General features: G+C 40.2%; 1 protein-coding gene across 5 annotated transcripts in view; it reads right to left on the reverse strand.

Annotated features, from left to right (window-relative positions):
* Window positions 1-5,327: 5,327 nt before the first annotated feature.
* LOC146325087 (glutamate receptor-interacting protein 2-like) overlaps window positions 5,328-27,193 on the reverse strand; it is a 47,821-nt gene continuing 25,955 nt past the window's right edge. For 4 of the 5 annotated variants that reach the window (XM_084720882.1, XM_084720883.1, XM_084720880.1 and 1 more), the window contains exons 10-24: window positions 26,295-26,423; window positions 25,873-26,034; window positions 23,193-23,379; window positions 19,868-20,013; window positions 19,690-19,770; window positions 18,544-18,607; window positions 17,946-18,091; window positions 17,066-17,210; window positions 16,614-16,753; window positions 14,918-15,100; window positions 14,669-14,828; window positions 12,520-12,634; window positions 9,962-10,186; window positions 7,069-7,215; window positions 5,328-5,998 (exon numbers count right to left, since the gene is read on the reverse strand). In XM_084720882.1, the coding sequence (XP_084577008.1) occupies window positions 5,801-5,998; window positions 7,069-7,215; window positions 9,962-10,186; window positions 12,520-12,634; window positions 14,669-14,828; window positions 14,918-15,100; window positions 16,614-16,753; window positions 17,066-17,210; window positions 17,946-18,091; window positions 18,544-18,607; window positions 19,690-19,770; window positions 19,868-20,013; window positions 23,193-23,379; window positions 25,873-26,034; window positions 26,295-26,423 (2,228 nt within the window). In that variant the 3' untranslated portion in view covers window positions 5,328-5,800. The remainder of the gene's footprint in view (window positions 5,999-7,068; window positions 7,216-9,961; window positions 10,187-12,519; window positions 12,635-14,668; window positions 14,829-14,917; window positions 15,101-16,613; window positions 16,754-17,065; window positions 17,211-17,945; window positions 18,092-18,543; window positions 18,608-19,689; window positions 19,771-19,867; window positions 20,014-23,192; window positions 23,380-25,872; window positions 26,035-26,294; window positions 26,424-27,193) is intronic. The other variant, XM_084720881.1, reaches the window with a different exon arrangement.

Below are 27,193 nucleotides of genomic sequence, written 5' to 3' on the forward strand. Positions count from 1 at the left end.
TTCTTTAAATTTCCTATCCATGTCGTAACTTTGCGAACTTAACTACAGCTGCATTTCCACTGCAAGAACTTTCCCCTTGGACTCGGCAACTTTGGAGGGACTCAGTGTGTTTCTAGTGCAGGGACTAAATTTAGGTCCCGTGTAAAATATTTACAGGGGATTGGCAGAATATGCCAGAAATGGAATATAATATTCATAAAATAAGAAAGGTTGTGTTTTTGTTACCTAATGAGCCATTTATATCTACAGAGGGAGCGGGTCCTCTGTTGAACCTCCATGTTTTTACAGCAGCAGTTGCGGACACATGGGCTTAGAAGGCGGCAGTAATCCTACATACTAGTCCTTTAAGTTTCAGGGACATTATTTTACCCTCCAAAAAGTCCCTGCTTTTCCCAAAGTACAGTACAACTTTTGGGGGTTGGGCTTGCAGCGCTGGACATTTCTGATTGGTTGAGTACTCTCTTTTATAATATGCAGCCATTGTTTTGTTTTTTTTATTATTATTGTGCTTTAATACATCAACATGGAGTTAGAAGAAAACTACAGACCCGTGGAGCAACAACAAATTAGAGGCCTCTTCAAGTATTTACGCTGAGGATGAAGCCCACTTATTATTGTTGTTGTATAGTCGTGCAAAACCTTTTCATACACAATTTGCATAAGCTTTGCAGGTCTTTAGTATGCAATGGAAATGTATACAACAAAGGGCTGAAGGAACCTTGAAAAAGACAGTTCCTGGGAGTAAAAGTTCTGGGTACTTTGAGTGGAAAAGCAGCTACGTATGTTCAATAAGGCCTCCATCTGAGGTCTGAGAGATTTTCTTTCAAAGCCTCCTTTTAAACCTTACTGTACCCCTGTAGTTTGGCTAGCAAACTGTCACTATCAAATATGTTATAATACCATCACTAGTTTATCAGTTCTGTAGAATATTTCACTTTCCAAATACTATTATAAAGTATTTATAAAAACCCTCAAAATGCTCAATTACTCCCTTGTTTCCTTTGCTTGTTTTCTGCAACTGTAACTAACAGACATTAAAATACCAGCAGGAAATAGAATCAGGAGGTTTTTACTGGTGGCCAATTTATTCAGATAAATTACACTGTAAATCATGGGCTGTGTTACAGAAGCTTTTTATTCTAACCATAATTATCATGTCTGCATATTGGAGTTGTTTGCTATAAAGAGATTTACTGTCGCTCAGATGATTTAGAGATTAATTTCAGCACAATATCATTTTATATGTCTTCATAGTCATACAGTACTGCAGGAATGACCCTAAGCTGGATGACATTGCAGGTCTTACATTTCAAGATGACTTAACTACAAGCCGTTGGTAATGTGAGCACAGCCACTGTGGTCTGTGGTTCAGAGAAAGTTGTTGCATATGGCCCCATCTACTAACCAAACACTGTCAAGTATCGTTTCCTTTAGTATTAGACTGTAGCAGTAAATCTGATGCTTTTCTCTTCCAACTTTAATCAGTATAGTATATTTTGAGTAAGTGATACTTGTACAAAGTACAATACATTTTGATTCCACCCCTGAACATCTATATGTGTCTTCCATTGAGCTGATTATACCAACCACTAACCCTAACTTCGACCTCTCCCCACTCCCTCATTGACACTTGACCTAAATTTTTTAGGCTGTCCGTCCCACCATCAATCTAACGCCCCCCAGCAGGTGGTAACTGCATTGACATCTCACCCACAAAGATGGGGCTGGCTTATTTGGGCATGTGTCTGATGTCCCACTGTTCGCCCAAAGGCCTTGAAGCACTGGACCCCAAAGACTTTAATTTACGTCACCTGGATGAACAACGTAAGTGCAGGAGGAGGCAAATGCATCATGGAAATGGGACAGCACTTTGTAAAATCACGTTACCTTGCAGATGCATTTCAGTAAAGAGTCAATTGAAAGACATGCATGGTTAACAAGCGTGAATTCAGAATAGCTGTGACCATGTACGTGCATGCTTCCATGAGTGCATGCAATCACACACACATACACCCACCCTAAAAAACACTAGATCTCTGTGACTAAAGAATAGAGGGTGGGACTAACTCATAGCAATGGCAGGAACTCTTTTCCAAATCCAATGACGCCTTTTGCAAGGCTCTATGAACATCATCATGAGCTATGCCAGGGGGTGTGGCTAAAGCATAGGCTAACCTTCACCAAAAACAGGAACTCTATTGAGTTGGTGCCTCCCAGAAGTGTCTCTGACAAACGGTTGATGAGTGTGGTACGTGAGCCGTTTAGAAGTTATGTACCTTTTTGTGATAGGTTGCTGCTACACACCCTTTTTGCCAACTGGCATGAACAGCTAATCAGCAGTGGAGGCTGAAATTTGGCATGGAGGTGAAGTTTGTGGGTTTGAGAGGGTGAGTGTTCACACCAATTGGCAATGGGAGCGGGCTATCACAAAAAGGCGCATAACTTCCACATGAATTCACAGACAGACAAGATTTTGTGGAAAGGTTGACCATGCGCTAAAGGACAGAGGCCACCAAAAGGTGGGGAAATATTTGAGGACCAATCAACCGGCTGACCACCTGACTGACAGAGCGAGCTATAGAGCTGTTGGATAACAGACAAAGTGCAATACGTACAAAGGCAGTGTTTTAATGGCATGAATTGACCCTTCACTAAGCCCCACCTCCAAACAGCAACTGTCCAATCATAGCTTAGCAGCCATAACTATACCTGTCAAGCCTTTCTCTACAAGTTGAAGGTGTGCAGAAGCCTTCGAGAAGAGCCATCTTTTTTGTAGTATCTCAAAAACGTGAAACACAAGAACACTTGTGTGATGAATGGATTAAACTCTGTCTTCATCTGCTCTAACATAAGCTGCAAACATTAGCATGCCTGGCTAACTAAGACTAGCTTACTAGCTGCTGTAACTTTACCTCCAGCCAAGCTTGTTGGTTACCAACTGCATCTGCATTTGTTATGTGGGGGTTTGAGTAGGATGTGGACTGATGCAGAACCAAAGTGGGCCAGTGACAATTCATCTCACTTTGGCTCACTGTCTCAGGTCTAAGACGGGTTAGCTTAGCTCCTATCCCAGCTGTCTTCTGTGATTGCAGTCCAGCTGGGTCAAAGTCTGCTGCGCTTCCTTTTCCCATGTTAATCGGCGTATTTCTGTAATCTATCATGCAGCCATACCTGTTGAAATTTCACCATCCAACCAATGTTAGCTGAGATGTAAGCTAGCTTTGGCTGCAGTCTTTTAGCATTATTGATGAATTATGCATGCAGCCGTTAGCTAACTTTGCATTTACACTTTCACAGTGTTCTTGTTTTTGTAACACGTCAGCTGGAGATTTCTCAGCTGACTCAAGCAGTTAGCATTAGCATGAAACACATTCCATTAAAGGACCAGTGTGTAGGATTTAGTGACACCTAGAGGTGAGCTTGCAAATTGTGAATACCTTCCCTTCCAAACCTGTGGGCAAGCCTACAGTAGGTGTGAAAAATGCTTAAGGCTGTATCTAGAACCAGTGTTTGTGCATTGTGAGAGCTGTTGAAACATGGTGGTACAACACGGCAGCCCCCATGGAAGAGGACCCACCCCCACTGCAGACATAAAAACAAAAAAGACAGGTGATGTTACACTAATGAAAACATACTTAAGAATATTATATTCCATTTCTGTCATATTCTGCCAATAAGTCTCTGTAAATCTTGCAGACCCGACTTTAAATTGTTGTTGGGATATTTCAGTCTTAATCAAACCGACTGACCAAAATAAAACCTCCAACTAAAGCTTTGTTACTTGTCAGTGTTGAGACGTTTTGGCTCAGTGTGCATTAGTATTCTAATGGTGGAGAGCCAAATTAAACACACTGTTCAAAAACTAGAGCCAAATCAACTATGGTTTCATAACTTTATTCTCATAAAAAGAAATACATTTCTTAATTTATAATAAATTAAATAACAAAAATAAAATAATATCCAATAAATCTTTCAAGTCCCTTTGAGAAATGATTCCTGACATATTCAGGGAGGAGGATAAATTAATCAAAAAAAAAAAGCAGCCACATTCAGTATCACAGCTTACATGAAGATACTATACTGTATGTGCATGTACTGTAAATAAAATAAAGCACTGCATACCATAATACATAAAGATACAATACAGTAAATTAATATAAAACCTTAAAAATAGGCCTCTGTATACAACATTTAATATAAGACATGAGATATCAGATTGAAAAAAATTACCGTCTGTCCCAAGGATTAATCAGTCTCTAAGGCTGCTCTAAACAGGACAGTGCAGCTATCTTCACATCAGCCTGACGCACATGAGACGAGGCAGCTGGATCAGCAGGCCAAAAGCTTTATAAAAAACACAATGTCATGATAAAAAAGGGGGCAACTCTCATAAAGATCCCGTTGGACTCCATTGTTGTTTTAGTATAAGGAAGAAGACAAACCCTATGCATGCTTAACATGCTTACAGATACTGGCAGGAAAAACAGCTACTGCAGAGAGGAGGAATAAAACGGATATATCAACCCAGTCAGATGTGAAAGTGAAAACAAGAAAATCATTCATTAATGACAATTGAAAAGGCATTTCATCCTTCGTTTTGGGAAAGGATGTGATTCCCTTAAGGAAGCATTAGTGATGGACCGCAAACCAACCCATAAGTCATTCTGGTGCAATGCCACGTACAAACAAGACACACATGGAGAAAAGTGAAACGTGAAAAAGTGAAAGAGAAACGTGAACTAAACAGATCATATGAGAGAAATGTGCGTCACTTGCAAATGCAGAAAGAAACGCGTGCAGAGTGTGAAACTGAAAACATTTTTGTAAACATGTGAGTCATCAAGACAGGAACAAAAAAATAATCAAAAAAAAAAGCAACATTATCTCTGAGACTCTCTGGAGCCATTCAGAAACTACTTCTCCATCCGGGGACAGACACTTTAAAGCAGAAAGGTTAGAGCGTCTTCACAAGCATTCCTGGTATTAAGATATAAGGGGCTTTAAAATATATATTTAATGATACTTGGCAAGTAGCAGAGAGCATTTATGTCTATTTGGAGGCACTGTCCCCTCTCTAGGGCAGCAGGCAGTGTGGAGGAGAGGCTGGAAACGAGGGCAGTGAGCCAAGTCGTGGCCGAAATAACTCAAATATGCACGATGTGGCTTGAACCTTGAGTCCATTAACACCTCATGTGTCAGAGTGTGTGCACGTAAATCACTGCGTGTGTGTGTGAAACAAAAAGAGAAACACTTGCGTAAAAGTTATTTCACTCATTGAAGCAAAAGATAAATAAATATGTGCAGTGTGTGTGTGTGTGTGTGTGTGTGTGTGTGTGTAGTGTGTGAGACGTGTGTGTGTTGACATCCTGGCTCAGTCAGAAGCCATGACTCCCCTGTTATATAACCCTGCATGTGGCTTTGCCTCTGGAGAGGGGAGCGGTGGAGGGGTGGTGGTGGTGGTGGTGGTGTGAGGGGGGGGGGCTGCCCTGAAGCCTCTGGACTGCATCATGTGAACACAGTGACTAAAACCGGCAATAGTGAACACATGCGCTTGTAACTTTGCGAGTGAGAGATGCTCTCAGGCAGTGAGAGCAGCTGCTTTTGGATGCTCTGTGTGCTGAACACGACCGTGAAGGTCTGTCGGAGAGGTACAATGTGACAAACTCAACCGTGCGTGATGTGATGTGTGTGTGTGTGTGTGTGTGTGTGTGTGTGTGTGTGTGTGTGTGTGTGTGTGTGTGAGGTCCCGGTGCTACAGCGTGTGTGTGTTTTCAAAAAGCTAGTGTCTTTATCCTCGTGGTCACAGGGCAATGCTGTTGGTCCTGCGCTCTGGAAAGCAGAACGGCGAGTTTGAGGGGTCGTCGCAGTCATCGGCCAGGCCGGTGTCTGTCGCTGCCAGTGGATTCCTGCTAATGACCAAGTCCAGGCTGTCTCCTGCCTCTATAATGAGGGGCACAGTGAGACAACAGTCCAAGTCCCTCGTCCTGACACGGTTCACCTGGAAGATCACAATTAATTAAATCGTTCAACGTGCTGCTACACTCACATTTCTTTAAAAAAGGAACAGTTTCACATTCTGGGAAATTTGTTTATTGCTTAATTGAGTTTAATTTAATTTCAATTTTAGCAAAAAAGCAATGAAAAACTACAAGCTGTGGGCCAGAGTCAGTTTTGAAACTGGGATTAAATAGCATAAAGACGAGGCAAAAAAACCAAATCATCCTTCACATGTAAGAGCCGAGTGACAAACTTATTTTTTAAAAAAGTGAAAAAGAGTAACCACTGTTGTCGGCTGAAAACCAAAGCATTGTTGCAGATTGTTTTAACTATGTATAGCAACTGCCCTCTATTGGTTGAAAGCCAGCTATTACAGTTGAATTATATTATTTGGCCAAAAAACAGCTAGAAAACAAAAATCTTTAAATGTATACACACAATTCACATGAATAGGCTAGCGGCCTCCCCATTTGCACTTGCACACTAAGTTAAGCTAAGCTAGTGATGTGGCTTCATATTTAACAAACAGACATGAGTGGCATCAATATTTGTATGCAACTCTCTGAGGGAAGTGAATAAAGGTATTTCTCCAACAGAGTACAGATAAAGAATATTTCTCCGAGCTGTTTGCTTCAGTCTTTATGCTAAGCTAATCGGCTGCAGCTTCATGAGAGTGGTATTGAACATTCAGTGAGCGATTCAGCTCTGGCAGATCAAGCACGAAAAACTGTCCAGATATATTTCAATGCGATGATGCAGTGCGAGGAGGCGATGACGAAGTTGTATTAATTTCCTTTGGCTAGAATTATAAATTTTGTGTGATTTTGTGTGATGATTTGCTGCTTCTCAGCCCCGTAAAAAGGTCTCTCATCAAACATGCTGATCGCTGAGTTGAGGGGAAACGGAAAAGGCGACACTGATGCACAGAGCAGGTTATGGACATCTTTATTTGGAAAAACTCAATCTGATGTCTGCTGATGTGTGAACGATGTAACTCTCACCAGAGAGCAAAGAAGCAAATTTCCCAGAAGGGTGAATTTATTTAAGCATAACTTTCTTGACATAAAATACCTGGAGAATGCGGTCAAAAGGTTTGAGCCCTGCCTGGTCTGCGGGGCCATCTGGGCGGATCATGTTGACATAAACCCCTTTCTCCAGGAGCCCGTCAGATACGCTGAAACCAAAGTCACGGCTCTCAAGGTCCTTCCTTATAGTCACCTGCAAATACAGGGAACATTAGAGTTACACAGAGGTTTACAGCACAGCACATAAATATCTAGAGGATTTTAGACATGAACTTTTACACTATGATGGAAAATTTACTTCTTAAAATGTGAACATCAACCAGCCACTGTCAAATACATGTTCAAATTCACCAGCCACTCAGTAATAAAGCATTATTTTGTGTCTGAATTCTACCAGCCACTTTCATATTTTACCAAATGCCATGTAAATTTTTACTCTACAAAATCAGTATTGTATTTCCATAAAGCTGGAGAATGATTAAAAAAAATCAAGGTAGTGGAGAGGGTGATATTAGGAATAATAGATGAAAAATATTCCTGTTGGATCCTCATAATAATGAAACTCAGTAGCATCTTTTATTAGCTGCTGTTGCCTCCTAAATGCCTGCAACTTTAAAACTGCACATCTCCAGTTTCTGAACAGGAGTTACATTAAAAATTTAAAGTCTCCAAGACCAAAGCTCTGTAACAAAGCTCCTTCCAGAGTCTCAGAGGACAGTGTGCAACATTATACATTAAACAGGTATTTCCACGGGCTCAGTAAATGCTCATCCAAATGCTAAATAAACTGATTTGAAGAATATGTCTCCTGTCAGCCAGTTCAGGTATTTAAAAATAGAAAAGAAAACAGGGACTTAGATGAGAAGATGAATACCACTATCATATCAGTCTATTTGAACCAGGAGACAGTTAGCCTAGCTTAGCTTAGCATAAAGACAAGAAGAAAAAGAAAAAGAAAATTTCAAAACCCAGCAGCTTTAAAGCTAATTAAGCTATAGGCTAAAAATGAACATGTTTTGTGCTGCTTTTTTCCTCAACCACAGTGACTTCCTGGAGTGAATGCTAAGCTAACCCACCTGTAGCCTCATATTGAATAGACAGACGTGAAAGTGGTATTTATTCCCTCATCTAACTGTTGGAAAGAAAATTAATACATACACACAATATGATAAAAAAAAAAAAAAAGAAAACTATGACAATCTATAAAAGTTAAGGTGTACCAGTTATTTTATACCATCTCACAATGTTTTACTTTGACTCACGGTAATTGTTGCACAGCTACCATAGTGTGTTTTACAGCACTACACAGGTGTCTGTGATTTCTGTATATACTAAACAAGTTTTCACAGACTCATTTGTTTCTTTAAACTCTACTATAACAAGGTCAGCAGGTTTAACCATAACAAGAAACAGCTTCAGATGATTTTCCATGATATGATATCATGGATGTTTCAACTCAAAACATTTTTAATTTCCACACAGCACGACATTGACGCACTCTGTTATTACTGCCCAACTATCCGCCCAGTTGGTCGCTCCATCAAACGCACAGCAGGATGAGACGCGCACATGACACCAAACAGCTACACCTGCACAGGCCAGGGTCGCAGCGTGTGCAGCAGCTGAGGTAATGTATAATGAGCGTTGTGTGTTTTTGTCGTACACACACACTGCAAGTCCTGACTGGCCACGTATCCACTGGGTCCAGTTACACTGTACCAGCAGGCCCAGTGAGTCGAGTGAAGGAGGCACGCAGGTATAAACTTTGTTCCCTCAGGACGCTGTTGTTTGTACCGTGTTCAGCAAGCTGTGAGTGCAGCTGACTGATCGATCGATGGATCAGGTTTTTGATGCTTTAGACAACAGCATGCAGATGACAGTGGAATTATAGATAAACATATGGGATATCACTAAAATACTGATTGGATGCTTATATGCACAAAAGAAGAAGTTAGGTACTAAGGGAGCAACAACAATGTGGTTTTATAGTTTTTAAATAGTTTTAAACCATTAATGTCCCCAGTGGAAGTTTATATGTTCCTTAACAGCACAAATCAACAGAAAAACAACAGTCCAAATGTTTCTGAACATCCTTTTTTTAGTCGTTAGTCACGAGGGATTAGAGGAACCTGTATTTCCGCAAGCGTTTTTGTGAAAAATAATAAAATGAGTAATCCCATGTGACTAACAACTAAATATAGTATAAAAAAGTACAATGAGCATATTTTGTGTTTCTAAGTCTAACAGAAAAAAAAAAAATCTCTGGGTTTTTCCTGAAAAGTCCAGTGTGGAAGATTTACTGGCATCTGTTGGTTGAGTCTGGAAGAAATGGAATATAGTATTCTTAAGTATGTTTTCATTAGTGTATAACGATGTAGTGTTTTCATTACCTCAGAATGAATCCTGTATGATAATGGTGAGGGTCCACGGTTCTACAGCCCAGAATCAAACAATGGATCTACAAAGGTCTTTTTACAAGTTTTGCAGCCATCGTAGGTTCTCCTACGGTGGCTTGGAAGGGGAGGGGGAGGAGATGTGTTTGCAGGGTCCAAAATTACTGCTACATGCTGCTAAATCCTACACATTTCTCCTTTAATATACTGAAGATAATCATTAGCCATTAATGTGTTAATATATATATATTTTTCTCATATATCTTCTGGGAAGAAGGGTGCAGCTTTACAGCTATATCTAAAAAAAGTTTATTTGTACATTTAGAAAATGGTAATAAAATACTGCCCATCAATACTGTAGTAGGGATGCAGTTTTGGGATCTTTCATGGCACAAGTAATGCACAACTGTGGGTACCATGTAGGAAATATTCACACTGTAATTTGTGAGCTGTAATCTGAAGTGTTACCGTGCGAATATGTGTAGCTTGTTTTTATACAGTTTATTCTTATGTGTGTTTTTTAAAGTCATTCCCTAACAGAAGTACCTTGTGCAGTGCCAGGGTGGTAGGGGACAAAATACCAGAGGGGTCCCCTTTGCCCCGGGATGGTTCGTCTCTGGCTCCAGTTGACATGTTCAGGTTGCTCTTGTTCTTTGACTCACTGTGGATTCCCTCCCTCTTAATGGGACTAATTTCAGACTGAAACATCGAGTCTTCGTTGGTCTTTGTCTCCTCCAGGTACAGACTAAGAGCGCTACCTGTCATGGATGCCTGAAAGAGCACAAAATAACAAAGATTATTAGAGCATCTTGTATTGAAGGCATAGCTCAGGTTCTTTTAAGTGTGGTTGTATGAGGTATTTATCCACAGTTAGTGTATTACTTACAGTAGATGATTGTTGGGACGTCCCCACTTTGGAGAAGCATCGAGAGCACCAACTCGGAAGCTAAGCAATGTACTGCTGCATGCATGGTCAGCAGGTAAAGCGTATTTTAGCTACCTAAAAAAAGCTTACTATCTGTTCAGCATCTGGGCCACATGGTCTGTGTGAGCAGTGTGTGTGCATCACAGAACCTCATGGTTTTCATTTTGGCATGCGTGTTAACAGGTTAGAGCAGCCAGGCCTCATCTAGAGATTCACTGCGTCTCGCCTGTTTTATCCATGTGATGCTTGCGGTTCTCAGCAAAAATAGACAGTGACAATGATCTACTGATAGTTATATCGACATCATACTAGCAACATGACACCTTCAGCTTCAGCTTCAATGTCTGTATCTGTAGAATATGTCACAGACATGAAAAATAGAGTGAGGGGCAGTATTCTTCCAGTGCACTCTCTTCTCTTTCTCTCTTCTTGTCACTTTCTTTGAACAAGGTGGTAAAAAAAAAAATCACCCTGCTTTCTCGTTACCACTCTTTTTCTTCTCTGCAAAACTCGTCTGCAGGGTCAACGTAGAAAGATGGCGCTCTCTGTGGACGCCACAGGCGTGGGAAGCCGCAGAAGTTCATGATGAAAACATGATGAAAAGCTCTCCTTTGTGTTGATGAGCTAGCTAAAAGATTATGGACAAAACTTTGCTTCTTTTTTTAGAAACGGATCATGTTTCTTGGCTGAAACTACAAAGCAGTCAGTACAATCTACCTTCCTCCCACTAATTACATGCATGCTGCCTCTTCCACCTTGAAACAGCTTGATAATGTTTATCACTCAGCGCTTTGTTTTCTTACTGGTGATCATTTCAGGACGCATCATTGTAATCTTCACCAGGCTGTGCGTTGGCCACCCCTGGCTGCTAGGAGAAGACAACATTTGTTTGTGTATGTTTATGCATTTTATACCAGCCCAATGACCTGACATCCCTCATTACAAGGCAAAACTGAACCTGGAAAACTGCTTTCAGATATTGTGTGTTTACAGCCTGGAATAAGCTTCAGAAGATCACCACAACTTAAATGTCCTCGTCTCCATCGGCACATTCAAAGATTTACATGAGAGTTACATGAGTTTGACACTGAGGGCTGTGAATGTTTTATAGACTGTAGGTTTTAACATGTCTTTTAACTGGAATTTAGGGCTGCAACAATTTAGATAATTAATTAGACAATTTAGTTTTTAGATAGATATTTTATTATTTTTTATTGTTTTCTATTGTTTTATGATTTTAAATTTATTCTATGTAACCAGGGCACCTTGGTTCTCAGTGGGTTTTGGCAAAATAAAGGCTAATGAATAAAAATACAGGCTGTTTAGCTACAGTGAGGGTGTCAGTGCACACTATATTTAGAATATTTTCACCACTCCATTTTGTCACCAGACAGCCTTTTCTAATGGGAAACCACCGTTACATCACTCCCTCCAAAGCCACTAGACTCCTTTAGAAAAACAGAGTAATTTTACCTCACAGAACACGAGAGCTGCTGATCTGCTGGTCACACAATGACACAAACAACTGAACAGATTGAGTCAACGGTAGACCAACAACTCCTGGGATCTGTGAAATAAAATTATTTGCCATGGATTTTGAAATCTGGATGCTTTAGGTAAGAGAGATATTTGGCTTGCATAACAGTGGATTCCTGTTGGACAAGGTTGTGTGATGGCAAGTAAAATATTCTACTTTTTTTTTTACATGGCTACAATAAGTTTTGTTGCTGACCCTGTCCACAGCACTACATTACTTAGCTTCCTACACAGTACTCCTGCTGCTGCTCCAAACTGGGGACGTGTCGACCGTCATCTACTGTGGGCAATATGATGGTTGGATGGATAAGTACCTCATAAAAAACTCTGAACTATCCACCCAAGAGGTAAAAAGACTTTGAACAAGTGGCATCCAGTATAACCGGTCATGTACATGTCAGAGTACACAGAGCCTGATTAGAGACCAGGGCATTGTGTGCAAAAGCCGGTCAGTATGGCAGCAGGTGCCCGGCCTGTCAGATTTAATAACAGATTACAAACTCTGGCGATTATCATAATGCTTCATCTGGCATGGTCATTTAGGCCGACACCGCTCTATGAATACATGAGTAGGACAAAGCAGATGGAGGAGAGGAAACAGGAGCAGCGGAGGGAGGGTGGAGCAGGGGGAGTGCGGGCCTACCTCCAGCTCCCTGAGAATCTCTGACTGGCCGCAGGTCTCGAGGTCCTGCAGAGCCTGGGACCAGAAGCTGTCTTCCTGGTTCAGGGTGCCATGGCAACGAGGAGGGCTGACGAATCTATGACAACGCAGGAACCAGAACATGAGAGCAGCCCTGTGGTCTCGAGGTCGGTGCCGCTTAACAAGAAGCGGCATGGGAAATGCAGTTTTTGGACTGCGCGCTGGAGAGTCCCCTTTGGAAAACCTCTCAGGACCACACTGAGGGTTTACTGTAAATTCTCTCACACGTGGCGGCTCAAATGCTGAGAAGTCCGCTAGATTAGACAAAGCCTTTAAAAGAGTTCAATTTTTTTTTACAAAAGTCACCCAAAAAAGAGCAGGAAATTGAGAGCATGTGACACAAAAGTTCAGGAGAAAAAAAAAAAAGAAGTGAAGAGACAGATAAGGCTGATGTATCCTTGGGCGCTTTAGGTGCTTTTTCTGAGGAAACGTTTTTGTTTTTTTTTTTGGTGTGGACAAGGGGTGACAGAAAAAGATGCATCTATGTGAAACACCAAAGAGCTCGTGGGCAGTTAGTAAAGCAGATGAGAAAGAGAATACCTGAGAAAGAAGAGAAAAGGACAGTTTGGAAAAGCACAACACATGAAAGCATACAACACAAAATGAAGAGAAAATAATTCAGTCTGCCTTCGTCAATGAACCCAAAAAAGGCGAAAAGAAAATCACAGAAGCTTTTATTGATATACAGTGGTGGAAAAAACTACTCAGATCTTTTACTTACATAAAAGTACTAATACAAGTACTCAAAATCTTACCTAAAGTGTCCACCTTCAAGATTTTCATTTAAAAAAATGTTTGTGAAGTCACTATTGCTGCATGAGGCGACACAATGGTGAGCCTTCAGCCCACTGAGGAAAGTTAGGGAGCAGTTGGATGAAGAGCAGAAAGCGACCGGCTGCACACCTACAACTACTCAGCCTTGTAATCAAATAGTCACTTTTGCTGTTCAAAAGTTTTTTAATATGACTCATGCTGTGTGCAGCAAAACGACTGATCAGTTATTGCCTGACTTCTTTATTAAAATCACGATAGTTTCCGTGAACTGTAGTATCAAAATGCATTTGCTGTTACCAACGGTAAATACAGATCAACCTGGACTGAAAACTTCAAGATCGACACTTAAAAAGTACAAGTATTATTACCTAAATACACTAAAAAAATATAAAAAGCTAAATGTCCCCTGTGACTGTCTGATATATTATAAATGACATTATTAGGTTGTTAACACTGATGCATCAGTGTGTAATAAATATTTTACTGTTGTAGCTGCTCAGTTCAGTCCAGTGTTCCCACATACAGAGGGTCACTAAATAAATCTAAGTTGCTTTGAGATTATTAAAAGGTTTATTTATTTATTTTCTCAACTTTTGTTTAATCCTTGCATTTTTGTGATATCAGTGTTCTTATTTTGTTTATTTTAGAGACCCCTGCTGACAGTAATACTAACAAGTTTCCCCCCAGGGATTAGAAAAGTATTTCTGATTCTGGTAAGGGGTAGTTTCCACTGCCATAACCACAAAATATATTAAAATTATCTAAAGAAACATTTCATCCTGCTTCTTTTAAAATGACTAACACTCGTTACTGTGACTTTGCCTGGGAAAATATAAACAGGGTCACTTCCAGTCTGCATGCTGTAAATCAATTCATCTGATTTTAGGGGAAACCGTCCCGGTGGCAGGAATTCAGAATAACTGTACAGAAATAGCTGATCTTCTCTCTGATGGTCTTGCTTGCTGACATTGGCCATATTGAGGCATCAGTTCAACTGAGATGTCATAGCCAGTTAAAAACTCCTTCTAGTGGCTTCAAATGAAACAAAATGTGAGAAGTTTAGAGTAGCACTGAAATGTAGTGGAGTAGATGCATAAAGCAACACAAAATGGAAATACTCCACTAGAAGTCCAAGTACCTTGACAATCTACTTTACTATAGTTCTTGAATAAATGTATGTAGTTAATTTCCACCACTGCTTGTACACAGAATATGATTTAAATTAAATTATGGTATTTACTGTGAAATCAAAAACATTTAAAGCTGCATTGACATGAAACAAGATGTTGACAGATACACTGCAGGTGTGTGCACTTACCCAGGTATCTTATCCCACTCGTCCTCAGTGAATCTCCCATCATACAGCGATGTGTGGTGGACCAGGCCTGCAGAGCTGGAGCTGGTTTGGCTCCTGTGCTTTGTACGCCGCCACTCACTCGGATTGAGCAACAAATCAGACGCTTTGTGAAGATACGTCCCTGAAAGACCAAGAAAAAACACTGACCTCATTAGTTTGCAGCGCAGGACACGGGTCATTTTAAGGCAGCAAGCGTTCAGTGGAGATCACCTTGGCTGCCGTAGCCTGCGTCAAACCCTGAGCTATCCCAGGAGCTCATTGCAGAGTCTATACTGGGAACAGTGGCGGAGTAGACCTCAGAGTGTTTACTGGTCTTCTGGTAGTCCGTCAGATCGTCATCTGTGTCACTTAAAAACCCGGCTTCTCTGTCTGGTAGATGTCGGCCATCAGACTCTGAGAATAAACAGCGAGACAAATCAACTTTAAACAAGGAGGAAATGCACTTACTGTCATTTTCACAGAATCACTTTTGCTGCCTTTAAACCTCGGAAAAAGATTAATTAATGTACATTTTTAAAAGCATATTAAAGCTTGTTTTCTTTATCTAACAACCATATTTTTTGGGGTTTTTATATTTTTATCTTCTCTGGCTTCTTTTTCTGCTTCCTTCTCGTTTCTCTCTCCTGTAAAGTGCTTTGTAAAAGTCATGTCTAAATGGAGATGCTACATTTGTCAAACTCTTGCGAGATTTGCCTTTTGGGCTTTCTGCCAAAAAGCCTTTCCATCAGAAAGCCGCTGTTTGTGTCCAGTATGAGACCCTCATCAACATTGACCTATTATTTTTGGACAAACCTTGAACTTTTCCTCAACCTAGCCATGTAGTTTTGTTGCCTAAACCCAAACTGTGACTAAAATGTGAAAATAATAAATACTGAGCACATGTGCAAGAGTTTAGCAAAACTTTCTCAGGGGTGGTATATAAAGTTCTGTCTTCAAAGTGCTTTTTCGCCATGAGATCAAGACAACATAACTGAACCGAACAAAAACATTTGTGAAAAGAGAGTTTTGGAGATATCAGCTGTAGAACCCACAGCAGGGAGAACTGGTCTTGTCATCACTTGCGCTGCTAAATGCTAATGTGCTCTGGCTTATGTAGTATTAGGGGACGTATGGGTCCAGTGTGTCACTGAGCCATGATTTCAGACATGCCAAAAAAAATCCTGGACATAGAAATGGCGAAAAAAATTTAGAACAACAAATAAACAAATTAAAAACAACCAAAAAAAAACTGTTTAATGGTTTAACTCCAAAATTTGGTGCTACGTAGTTCAGTCTCAGTCTCTGACATATAATATGATTGGAAACAAATCCCTGAAATTCATTTACGAGGTATGCATGAGTGGATGCACACTTCTTTCTGTATGGTGTTGTTTCTGTTTGTTGTTTTCAAAATTTTCTTCTTTTTTTTTGGCAATTTGACCACCACAAGCTGAGTGTCATCTAGCTTCGTTATATTAGAGAGAAAGCAGACATCTCTATGGTCGATATCTCTAAAATTATGCAACTCCCACCAAAACTGTGTAGCTTGGACAAATAGCACTACAGGCCAGAGGAAAAATGTGACCTGTGCCTCTAAGAATGCCCCCCCCTTTTTTTTTTATTTGCTTATTTTTGCCTCAATTCTGAAAATGTACTTGTAAGGATATTTTTTGCAAACTGCTCTGACTAATTAAAATGAAATGATGCAATAATTCACATGCACAACACTGACTTGAATGTACAATAATTTGTGCAGTAACTCACCATGTAATATATACAAAACTGTTATTACACCATTATATATGATTGTATGTCTATTCTGTCTATTCTTAAATAGGAGCTCCTGTAACATAAACAATTTCACCCCGGGGATCAATAAAGTATCTCTAATTCTGAAATAATAATTTTAGGAGACAAAGAAACGTACGGTCAGTTTGTTTTTTGATCTTAAGGGTGACGGACTCTCCGGCCATTTGCAGAAGGTGGATGGCCTCGCTCAGTGGCTTTCCTTTCAGACTGACCCCATTGATGGCCAGGACTCGGTCCCCTATATGGATGGCCCCGGTCCTGCAGGGTTAGGAGAGCAGAGGAGACAGAGATACCAGAGTACACCAGACAGTACCGACGGGCGGGCCGGGAAACCTGTCAGACTGCCAGTGTGCTGACTAAGACAGAAACAAAGAGGCTTCTTGTTACAGAAAAAGACGAGACAGCCATTGTTTACTGTCTTGTTTGTTTTAGAACAAAAAAAAGTTTCCAGTGTGGGCGACTACAGATTTACTTAACCTCAGGCCTAAACTCGGTGTCACTGTATCCTCAAATAACTATGTTGCCCCCCGACCTGTCATTCCTCACCTCTCCCCCCTGCCCTCCTCTCACCTCTCTGCCAGGCCTTTCTTGGTGAGGCCAGAAATGACGATGGGGTCAAAAGGCTCCTCTGTGCCAGAAATCGTGATGCCCAGTGGTCCGTTATATCTCTTCAGCTCCACTGTGTAGATTATAGAGCCAGACATCTCCAACTCGTCTGCAGCACACAGGGGAAAACAGCAGATACCACGTATAAAACTCTAGAGTATGTGAAGAAAGAACACTTTAATTATAAAACACAAAGTTTGTGCAAATGAAAAAATAATAACAGCATTACATCCTTTATTTTTCATTTTCTTCTCACTCTACACCTCTTGACTACTGTAAGGCTTGCATATATGTGTGTGCGTAGCTGAAGTTAGCAGTTGGTCTTTGTAGGTAAGGTTAGGGGTTGGTCCGTGTGGCTAATGTTAACGGTTGGTCTCTGTAGCTTAAATTAGTGGTTGGCCTGTGTAACTAAAGTGAGCTGTTGCCAGCGTAGCTAATGTTAGCGGTTCGCCTGTGTTGCTAATGTTAGTGGTTGGTCTGTGAAGCTTAAGTTAGTGGTTGATTTGTGTAACTAACATTAGCAGTTGTTCTGTGTCAGTAAAGTTAGTGATTGATCTGGGTAGCTAATGTTAGCAGTTAGTCTGTGTAGAAAAACACTGGCAGGTGGGCTTACCTGTTTCTTTATATTAGATGTGGAGACAAGATAATGGTAAAATTACCACATAATTAAAGCAATTTTCAAGAAATGATGAATTGTCAGCTGTCAGATTAGCTGGCTTCGCTGGATGTTGTGAGACTTGTGAAGTTTTATGTGTGCACACTGCACAAGGTAGTATATTGTTCTTTATTTTAAAATCTGCTCAAATGCAGGATGTATATTTGGTGTTTTAAGGTATTAATGTACCAATGTTGTCCTCGTCTTTCTGGATACGGAGTTTCACCATGTCCTCGGCCTGCTGCAGGACGTGCATGGCGTCCTCCATGGTGCAGTTCTCCAGTCGCACGCTGTCGATGGCGAGCAGTCTGTCTCCAGGCTCCAGAGTGCCTGTTCTACCGGACACAAGAGTGAGAGGATCATCACAACTATTAACCGGGACCGTGGAGCTGCATCTCCTGACTCAGTGTGTGAGAATCCTATTAGCCTGGTGTCTCAGTGGGATCCTTGGGGGTGACCGTAACCTCACCCTCAACCTAATCATCACTGAGCCCTGCTGAAATGTAGCTGCTCTGCCCTACTGATCCAGTTTTGATAGCTCAATCCAATTAGGCATGTATTACACAATGGATTCACCAAACAATTTTATTTTGTTCATGAATAATCCCACATAAACCCAGAAAACCTGCTTTACCCTCAAATGTAAAGTGTTGAGAAACAGTGAACTCTACCAGAACTGAAAGACACAGGCTGATTTTGTATTTGCAAAAAATATCTTACATGATTTAGTGTTAGCTATAAATGTTCATCAGTCATATTATTAGTTGTGTGTGATCATAGGACATACCTGTGTGCTATGCTTCCCTTCCTGATGTCCGAGATGATGAGGGGCTTGCCAGGTTTTTTACTTGCTGGTAAAACAAAAGAAAAATTTGTGTTTTTCTTTTAGGACATATGAAACAACATTGACAGAGTATTAGGGCTACGTAAAGGATTTTTTCCAACTTTTGCATTTCAAGAACAAAGTCGAAATGGCAAGGATACAAGTCTTTCACTATTAGTGATGGATATGAAAAAATAAAATTTAAAATAAAATTTAATTTTGCATTGAGAAAGTCCAAATGTTGAGAGAACAAAGTCAAAATATTGAGAACAAAGATGGAATTTTGAGAGTGAAGTCCAAATTTTGAGAGGATAAAGATGAAATTTTGAGAACTAAGTCCAAATATTTTAAGAATTAAGTCCAATAGTGAGAGAATTAAGTCCAAATGTCATCAATAAAGCCAAAATTTCAAAAATAAAGTCTACATGTCAAGAATAAAGTCCAAATTTCGAGAATAAACCCAAAATTTTGAGAATAAAGTCAAAATGTTGACAATAAAGTCAAAATATTGACAATAAAGTCCACTAGTGAGAGAACAGAATAAAGTCCAAAAATGTTGAGAATAAAGTTGAAATATTGAGTCAATTATTCATTATTAGTGCCAAGCATAAGAAAAAAAATAAATCAGGATGAAGAATTTTTTTTTAATTACAAGAGCTGAAAATACAGTTAAAATGTTGAGAAAACAGTTAAAATAACATGTTGAGAATATCGAGTCAGTCTTGACATTTTAACTCTATTCTCAAAATCTAAAATAAAAAAAAAAAATCTTCATCCTCATTTCTTCCCTTATGCCTGTTCCTGTTACTCTGTATAAAACTGCCTAAACTCTAAACAGTTTAAAATCATCATTCTCTTCTTTTTGTTGCACGGATCAAACTGTTCCTGTTTGTGCGTTTGTTTTTTCAGAGATAGTTAGAGCAGAAAGGTTTGTGATGAATGCCGGTACAGGCCTGTATTATTCAGAGGTAATGAGGTATGCGCCCTCGTGGTTTTCCAGTTTTATGGATCACAGAACATTGATTCAATGAGATTTACAGCGTGCAGCTCTGTGCAGTATTATTGAGCAACACTGCCCCCTGCTGCACGTCTTGTTACTAACAGACTCACCACTGATGGTGATGCCCAGCTCCACTCCTCTCCTCTTGGGTAGTTTAACGTGGAAGGTGCCGCTGCTGGGAACCACCGACTCTAGATTAGGATTTAAAGTAAATGTAAGTAAACTGTAAGGAAGCCACAAATATGATGAGATGTAAAAAAAAATGAAAAGATCTTTAGAATATTATACCTGCAACGTCAAACTCAATCTCCACTGTGACCTTATTGGACAGCGCAGAGTCTCTGAGCAGCTGATGAGCTTCCTCCAAAGTGCCATCTTCAGTCGGGATCCCATTAATGGACAGCAGTCTGTCCCCAACCTGCAGCAGCCCACACCTTCACACAGAAAACACACACATACTACATATAATCATAAATGTTTAGAAGACATTTATTTGGGTGTAAAATGTAATAGGATGATTAAAAAACTGGACAACATTTCCACTAGACCTGAAACTAATAATTTTTCTAATTACTGAGTTGTATTGTATGCTGACTTTTGATGTTTAATCTGAAAAATGAAAGTGAAAAAATAAAATTTCCTAGGTCCTCAAATTAGTCAAACTTTAAGATCTCTTTTACACAAGAGACTTGATTCAATGCAGTGTAAAACAACAGTCCTGAAATACGTATATCCTCCTGTTTTGTAGTTAATGTGATTTTATGGACTGTCCTCTTCCAGGTCTCCATGACAGAGAGGAAGTCATATGTATTTAAAATACTTTTGCTGCTCTGTTCTGGATACGTGGCATGTATTGCACATCTTTCCATAATGGGAGAGGGATCCCTCTCCTGTGGCTCTCCCTGAAGTTTTTTCCTGTTAAGTTTTTTGCAATGTTTTTCTTACTCTTCCGAGGGTCTACAGGACAGGGGGCATCACACACTGTACAGATTGTGAAGCCCCCTATGACTAATTGGGATTTGTGATATTCGACTCCAGTCGTGGCATAATTTTTGGGTGGGATGGAGGGGATATGTTCCCCTTAATATTTAGCAAACTTGCATAAAAACATGAAAATAGCAGAGTCTGTTCATTTTGTCTGAGAGCCTTATATTCATTTTTTTTTAATTGTCACCTGGTGCATGAAATTTGTGTTTACGGTGACATAAAAAAAGACATCGCGACTATAAATTGATGCAAAAAAGGTACAAATTGGTTTATTTCTTGGTGGAGGACCATGGGTTAATATGTGCCCTCCCCCAAATGTTGAAACTAAACCTATGCTATTGGCGGACATTGTTTTATAGAGGTGTTGATGAAGCGTTATAGTTAGTTTGGATGTAGTTTGTGGTGCTGTTGACTTGTACTGTGTTATACAGAGAGGTGTTGCTGTTATTTAGCACACCCTCGCTCATATAAATAGAGTGGGCAAAAAAGAAATTCCTGTTTGTGTAAAGTACCAAATATCATTAAAAATAGCAGCAAATAGAACTTTAAAGTCACCCAGAGGAATAAGTTTCTCTAACTACATAAGAGGATAAATAAGGAGTAGAATGATGGAGTTGGGGGGGAACCCTGGTAGCTCAGTTGGTGGAGCGCACATCCCATTTACTGAAGCTGTTAGTCCTCTGCAGCGGCTGTGGGTTTGACGCCTGCCTATGGCCCTTTGCTGCATGTCGTCCCCCGACTCTCTTCCCCTTTACTGTCATATCATCAGCTGTCCCATTCAATAAAGGAATAAAAAGCCGCAAAATAATAATAATTTAAAAATAACTGGAGTTGGTCCTCAAAAGCTGCACAGCGGCTGCACACACGGACAACATTTTTGTGTTAAATGCAGAGACTGAATCTCACTGTACGTTGTACTCTGTATAATTACATATCTGACAATAACCACCTAAAACTTAAGTATAACTAACTAAAAACTAATTGACTGATCGACTAATGCTGTCAATACGCCCACACTAGCACCAGCAAAGAGTATTTCTTGTATTTCTGTTTTCAGTGACATATTCCTGACGAGTGACACATTCAGCCTATGTGACACCACATGTCACATAGGCTGAATGTTCGAAATGCCATGTATAGAATGAAATACAGCCTCTAGTCTTGACATAAACACACTGACTCACTGACCTTACGTGCACTTGGAAAATCACCTCAACAAACAAGCACACACACATAGAGGGGGGGATAGAAAAAAAAAATCACACATATCACACATTTAATCAGACCCCTAATTGCAAGGGCAAACACCGGACCACTGTCAACTGACATTAATTCACTAACCACCGCTGCTCATTAACCTTGTGTGGAGGCTGAGACACCAACATCACAGTCGGATGTTGTACTTGAGTCACTCTTGTCCAACTGCTGCTGGACTAATCATGTTACAAGACCCAGGGGACACGGCCCCGCACTGCTGGCACCATTAATCTTGCAACACAAGGACAGATATAATGCTTTGGCCCAATCGGAGCTGTGTGTTAATTAGACAGCAACATATAATCTTGATCAATACAACACTACACACCAGTATAGGGGGATTTCTCCATTAAAAAAACATGGGCTGCATCAATGCCCCAAGGATAATGTGTGATAAATCTACTACCAGAGCCAAGTGCTCTTCTAAATTAGTCAGAAACACATTCAAGTGTAAAGTTACTACCCTCTTACTTAACCATTCAAGAAATCAAGAAAATAAACTTAAGAAACCATACCAAGTGGCTGACAAGCACAGATTGTTTTTGGAGTTTTGGAGTAAACCAGTTGTGACCAGTTCAACCAAATATATATATATTTTCTTGTTTCATTTAATAATTGTTAAAGACAAAGAAAAAATGCTCATGCTAGCACCTCTGCATGGCTACATTTAGGCACAGTAGCTGTTTGAGCAGAATGCTAATGTCTAAGCTAATATCCATGCTAATGTACTCACAATGACAATGCTTACATGCTGATGTGCCACAGGTGTTTATTTACCATGTTCACCTTGATGGTTTAGCATGATAGCACGCTAACATTTGCTAACTTGTACTAAATACAGAGCTTGGGTTGATGGGGATGTTATCAAGGTAACTGGTCACTCAGGTTATTAGGATTCATCCTCTGGGGACCATGAATGTCTCTACAAAATTTCAGGGCTGTAATCCAATAATAATCCAATAGTCATTGATCAGTCTAGACAGAATTATGGCAAACCAGCCGATAAACATTGCTATCCCTAGAGCCTCACTGCTAGCACTGCTAATAAAAAGCAAAGATTAGATGAAAGTCTGACAAAATAAACATAAGTTTATGCAGCAGACAGTCTGCTTTTCTGCCTTTAATCATTTGTGACCTCTCAAATTCATCCTGTGACCTCCTCTATGGGTCCTGACCCTGAAATTATGAACCACAGCGTCAGACAAACACAGCTCTAATGCGCCTGCCTTCAGCTGAAAAACTCATTGAGACATCAGGCTAAAATTAGCCCTTTTTCACATGTGGCTGAATGATTAGCACTGGGGCCGACTAGTTCAAGGTGACTCCCTATATGATATTTGTTTACTTGTTAGGTGTCTCAGTGCGTTACCTCTCAGCAGGGCTGTCGGGCTCAATAAAGCGGATGACTGGGGGAGCGGACAGGGTTTCTGTGGCAAAGACACCCCCCTGCAGCTGGATCCCAAAACCTGTGAGCGGATCCCCCCTCAGGATGACCTCGCTTGTTTCCACATGAAAAACCTGCCCCCCTGGGCCAACAGAACTGGATGCCAGAGACACTGAGGGACAGGGAGGGAGAGAGGAAGGGAGGGGGACACATCAGAGAGAGATATTAGTGCAGAAGTGGCAGATAAATGGAGCCATGGAGGGATTGTGGGAGACAAAAAAAAATGGAGGATTGTAAGGAGAAGAGACATGCACCCACAGAGACAACATGTGAATGGAAAGGGAATGAGTCACTTATCAGAGTTTATGTCAGTCATGTTTACGTCAGTGATCAGTCAAACCTGTTCACACAGTGAGGGGGCGAAACAGGAGGGAAAGGTGTTTCAACAGTGCTGTGAAACAGTTTTAAAGGTCAGTTCAACTAAATTACAAAAACAAACAACAAAAAACAACAAAAATTCTTACTTAATCTCTGGTGATATCTCGCCCTCCAGATAGCTTCTAGTTTTATTTATCAGGGTTTTCAGACTTCTCCCTTGACTCCAGTACAATGAATGTCAATGAACGTGAATGTGATGCTCACAGCATTGAAACATTACACTCAGCTCAGTCTAAAGCCTTTCTAGCAGCTGTGTGAGCCTGTACTTAGGCACAATGGTGCTCTTAACTAAACGCTAACATCGGCAAGGTAACATGCTCACATGGCTGCGTCTGAAATCACTCACTACTCACTACAGTCCACCACAGTGAGTTTGCAATTTTGTAGTGCTGTCCGAATGTATAGTGAGAATTATTATACCCTGTAAAGTGCACTCAAAGTATCCCACAGTGCATTGTGAAAAGTACTGTAGTGTACGACTGACGGTCAGTAACCAAGTAGTATACCATCATGCATTTTGCTGAAAGAGAAACAATGTCAATGATATAATTAATGGCAGAGAGTGTGGAGTCCAAAAGTGTTTTTTTCTCCACTACATACTGTAGTGAGCTTACAATGTGGTCCTCTACATTCAAATCCCCAGATAGTAAGTAGTGAATAAGTGAGTGATTTCACACACGACTAATGACAATGATAACATGCTAATAATTAGCAGTTTTGATGTTTAACATGTTCACTAACCAAGTTCACCATGTTACCACGGTAACATCTGCTAATTTAGACCAAATGCAAAGAACAGCTGAGGCTGATGGGAATGTCATTAATTTATTTGGTCAAAAGTAGTGGACACATGATGTTGATGGTGCAAGTATTTTCAATGGAACAAATTATCTCTATAAAAACTTTTGACTGACAGTGATGGTGAGGTCTGTGGATTGTCTTCTTTTAAAAAGTACTAATTCAGGTAGTTTCTTTTTTGTTTAATTTGTCAATTGACATATACTTAAGTAGAGTTTTCAGGTATATGTACTTAGTTTTAATGCCTTTGGGGGGAATTATTAATTATTTTTTATTTTACATCATGGTGTGGCACCTTCCCAACATCACGACTGTTTTCAACCAAGTGGATGGGACAGTAATACATAGAAAAGATTTAATACACAGAGAAAAACACATAGAAGAGACTTTTTTTTTTACTTTGAGTACATCTCACACTTTTTTACTTCAGAAAAGAGGTTGAATTAGTACTCCTACTTTTACCAGTACTTTTACTTTTACATGAGTAAAGTATTTTTGTGTATTTTTGTTACCTCTGTTCTATATATACCTACATGTCTGTTGTGTTTGTATAACTATACTGAAAAGCCAAAATGAGAAAAAAAAGGTGCTTGGCTTACAGAGAAGTCTGGAAAGACACATGCAATGCTGTTAACATTACAAACAAATCCCTTTCATAAAGTTAGAGGCAAAAATAACATAAAATCTACACACACAATCTACAGTAGTTTATTAGGTACACCTTGCAAAAACTAATGCAGTCCAATACAAAAGTCTGGCAATAAATCCAACCTTCATGAAGGTTATAATGTTCAGTTTTTGTTTAAACTCTTTTAGAAAGGTGTTGATTCAACTTCAGTATCATTTTGGAGGCTGCAGTTTGTAGTGCTGTTGAACTGTAGTGTATTATGCAGAGAGGTGCTTCTGTTATTTAGCCTACCTTCACTGACTACATTTATCATGCACACTCATTTTCCACCATTATTCCAAATATGAAGTCTGAATTTGATACGGGTCATTCACAAGTCACATTCTGGACCACATCCTGGTAGGAAGGGGAAACAAAATTACTTTAAAACATTATGAAAGGTTTAGATATCAACAGATTTTTGGATATATGTCACATATAGGCCTGTGTATATACATCACTTCATTAATCAGAGAATGAACAGCTGCATGTAATATTAGCCATGCAAACAGCTCAATTGGAACATTGTCTTTTTCAAAGTAAGGGCAAAACTGGGCTTTTTTGTGAATGTAAACAGCCATATAAATGGGCTGAACAAAATCATAGAAACATCTGTAAATCTCACACCTCAGGAGATAAAACCAAAACTACCTGCACTACACAACTACTAGGTTTAAATGACAAAACAATTTTCTTTGTAAATTGCTTGAACTGAACTTTTAAACGCTGAACAAAAAGTAAGAGGCAGGTGTTTTGTCATACGTGAGCTCTTGTGGTCCTTCTTCCTGTTCCTCCTCTTGCCGGTGGAGCTCCGGGGGCTGGTGGGAGCGATCGGAGGGATGGGGCATGGCAGCGTGTTGCTCCCCTGGCTGCTGAAGCCTGAGGTGGCTGTGGAGGAAGGGGAGAAGCCACCACTCACCAGAGCTGAAAGGAGACATAGCACTACACGTATCAAACGGCTGGTACAGTACAGTCAGAACAAACCACATCAAGCATGACATTTATCCACGTCTACACGAGCAGCAGCGGCGGCGTACGCTCGCAGGAACATGCAATAAGAGAAAGAAACGTGGTAACACTGTTGGAGTTAAACCTCTTGGAAAAGATTTAACAAAACGTGCTGAAGAAAAGGCTCCTGCTATGGTGTCTCGCCAGCAGCAGTGCTGTCACATGTGATAACTTACATTTGCAGTGGTCCTGCTGGTTGTGTGGGTGGCTTGGGCTGCTCCATGTCTTGCCGTGGCTGGCATGTGGGGGATGGCAGTAGTTGCTGCTTGGGTCCCAGTGATGATGGTTGCTCTTCTGCACTTTTACTGCAGTGGTACGGAGGCAAACAACATCCATTAAGCAAAACCAAATCTACTCCTCTGTTGTGCACTTTTTCTATTTTCTACCCATGAAATCACACTTCGATTCCCCATGTCTAAATTTGTACCACACCACACAGTGCCTGGAGGAGAATTCAGAGCAGAGTAATTGATATTTAATGTTTTCGTCATGGTACACTAGATTAAATCCTGAGGTTTAATGTATTTTGATGAGCATCTCAGAATCAGTTAGACACACAGAAGTGAATGGGAAGTGGTGAAGGGTCTTTAAAAAAAAAAGAAAATCTTACTCATACTAGCAAGCCTCTGAAAAGATGTGTACAAATTGGAAATCATTTTTCTAATTTCATTTTCAAAAGAGGCCGAAGGTGCAAAAACAATCTGAGTCAGTTGACCACTAGGCATGATGCTGTTGTGTTCAGCAGGAAGTGATACTGACTGTTGATACTGACTGTTGATACTGACCGAGGCATGTGGCTTGACCTTGATTGGGCACAGCTGAAAGCTGATTGCTGATGATGCAGGGTGTTTGTTTCTACATCTGACTGGCAGACTGTTTGGTCTTAAAGGGACAGCTTGGATTATTTGTAGTGGGGTTGTATAAGGTACTTAAAGTGCATTCATGTGCTCACGTGCTTTTATGTCATAAAGTGGAAACAACTTGAAAACTACTTAGAATAGAAGGTACTAAGGGTATAAAGTATGAAGTAGGGAACCTGTTAACAGAATTAATGCTAATAAAGAACATTTTAAAT

Source organism: Lutjanus erythropterus, chromosome 6, assembly GCF_056507025.1.
Source record: "Lutjanus erythropterus isolate fLutEry1 chromosome 6, fLutEry1.hap2, whole genome shotgun sequence".
NCBI lineage: Eukaryota > Metazoa > Chordata > Actinopteri > Lutjaniformes > Lutjanidae > Lutjanus > Lutjanus erythropterus.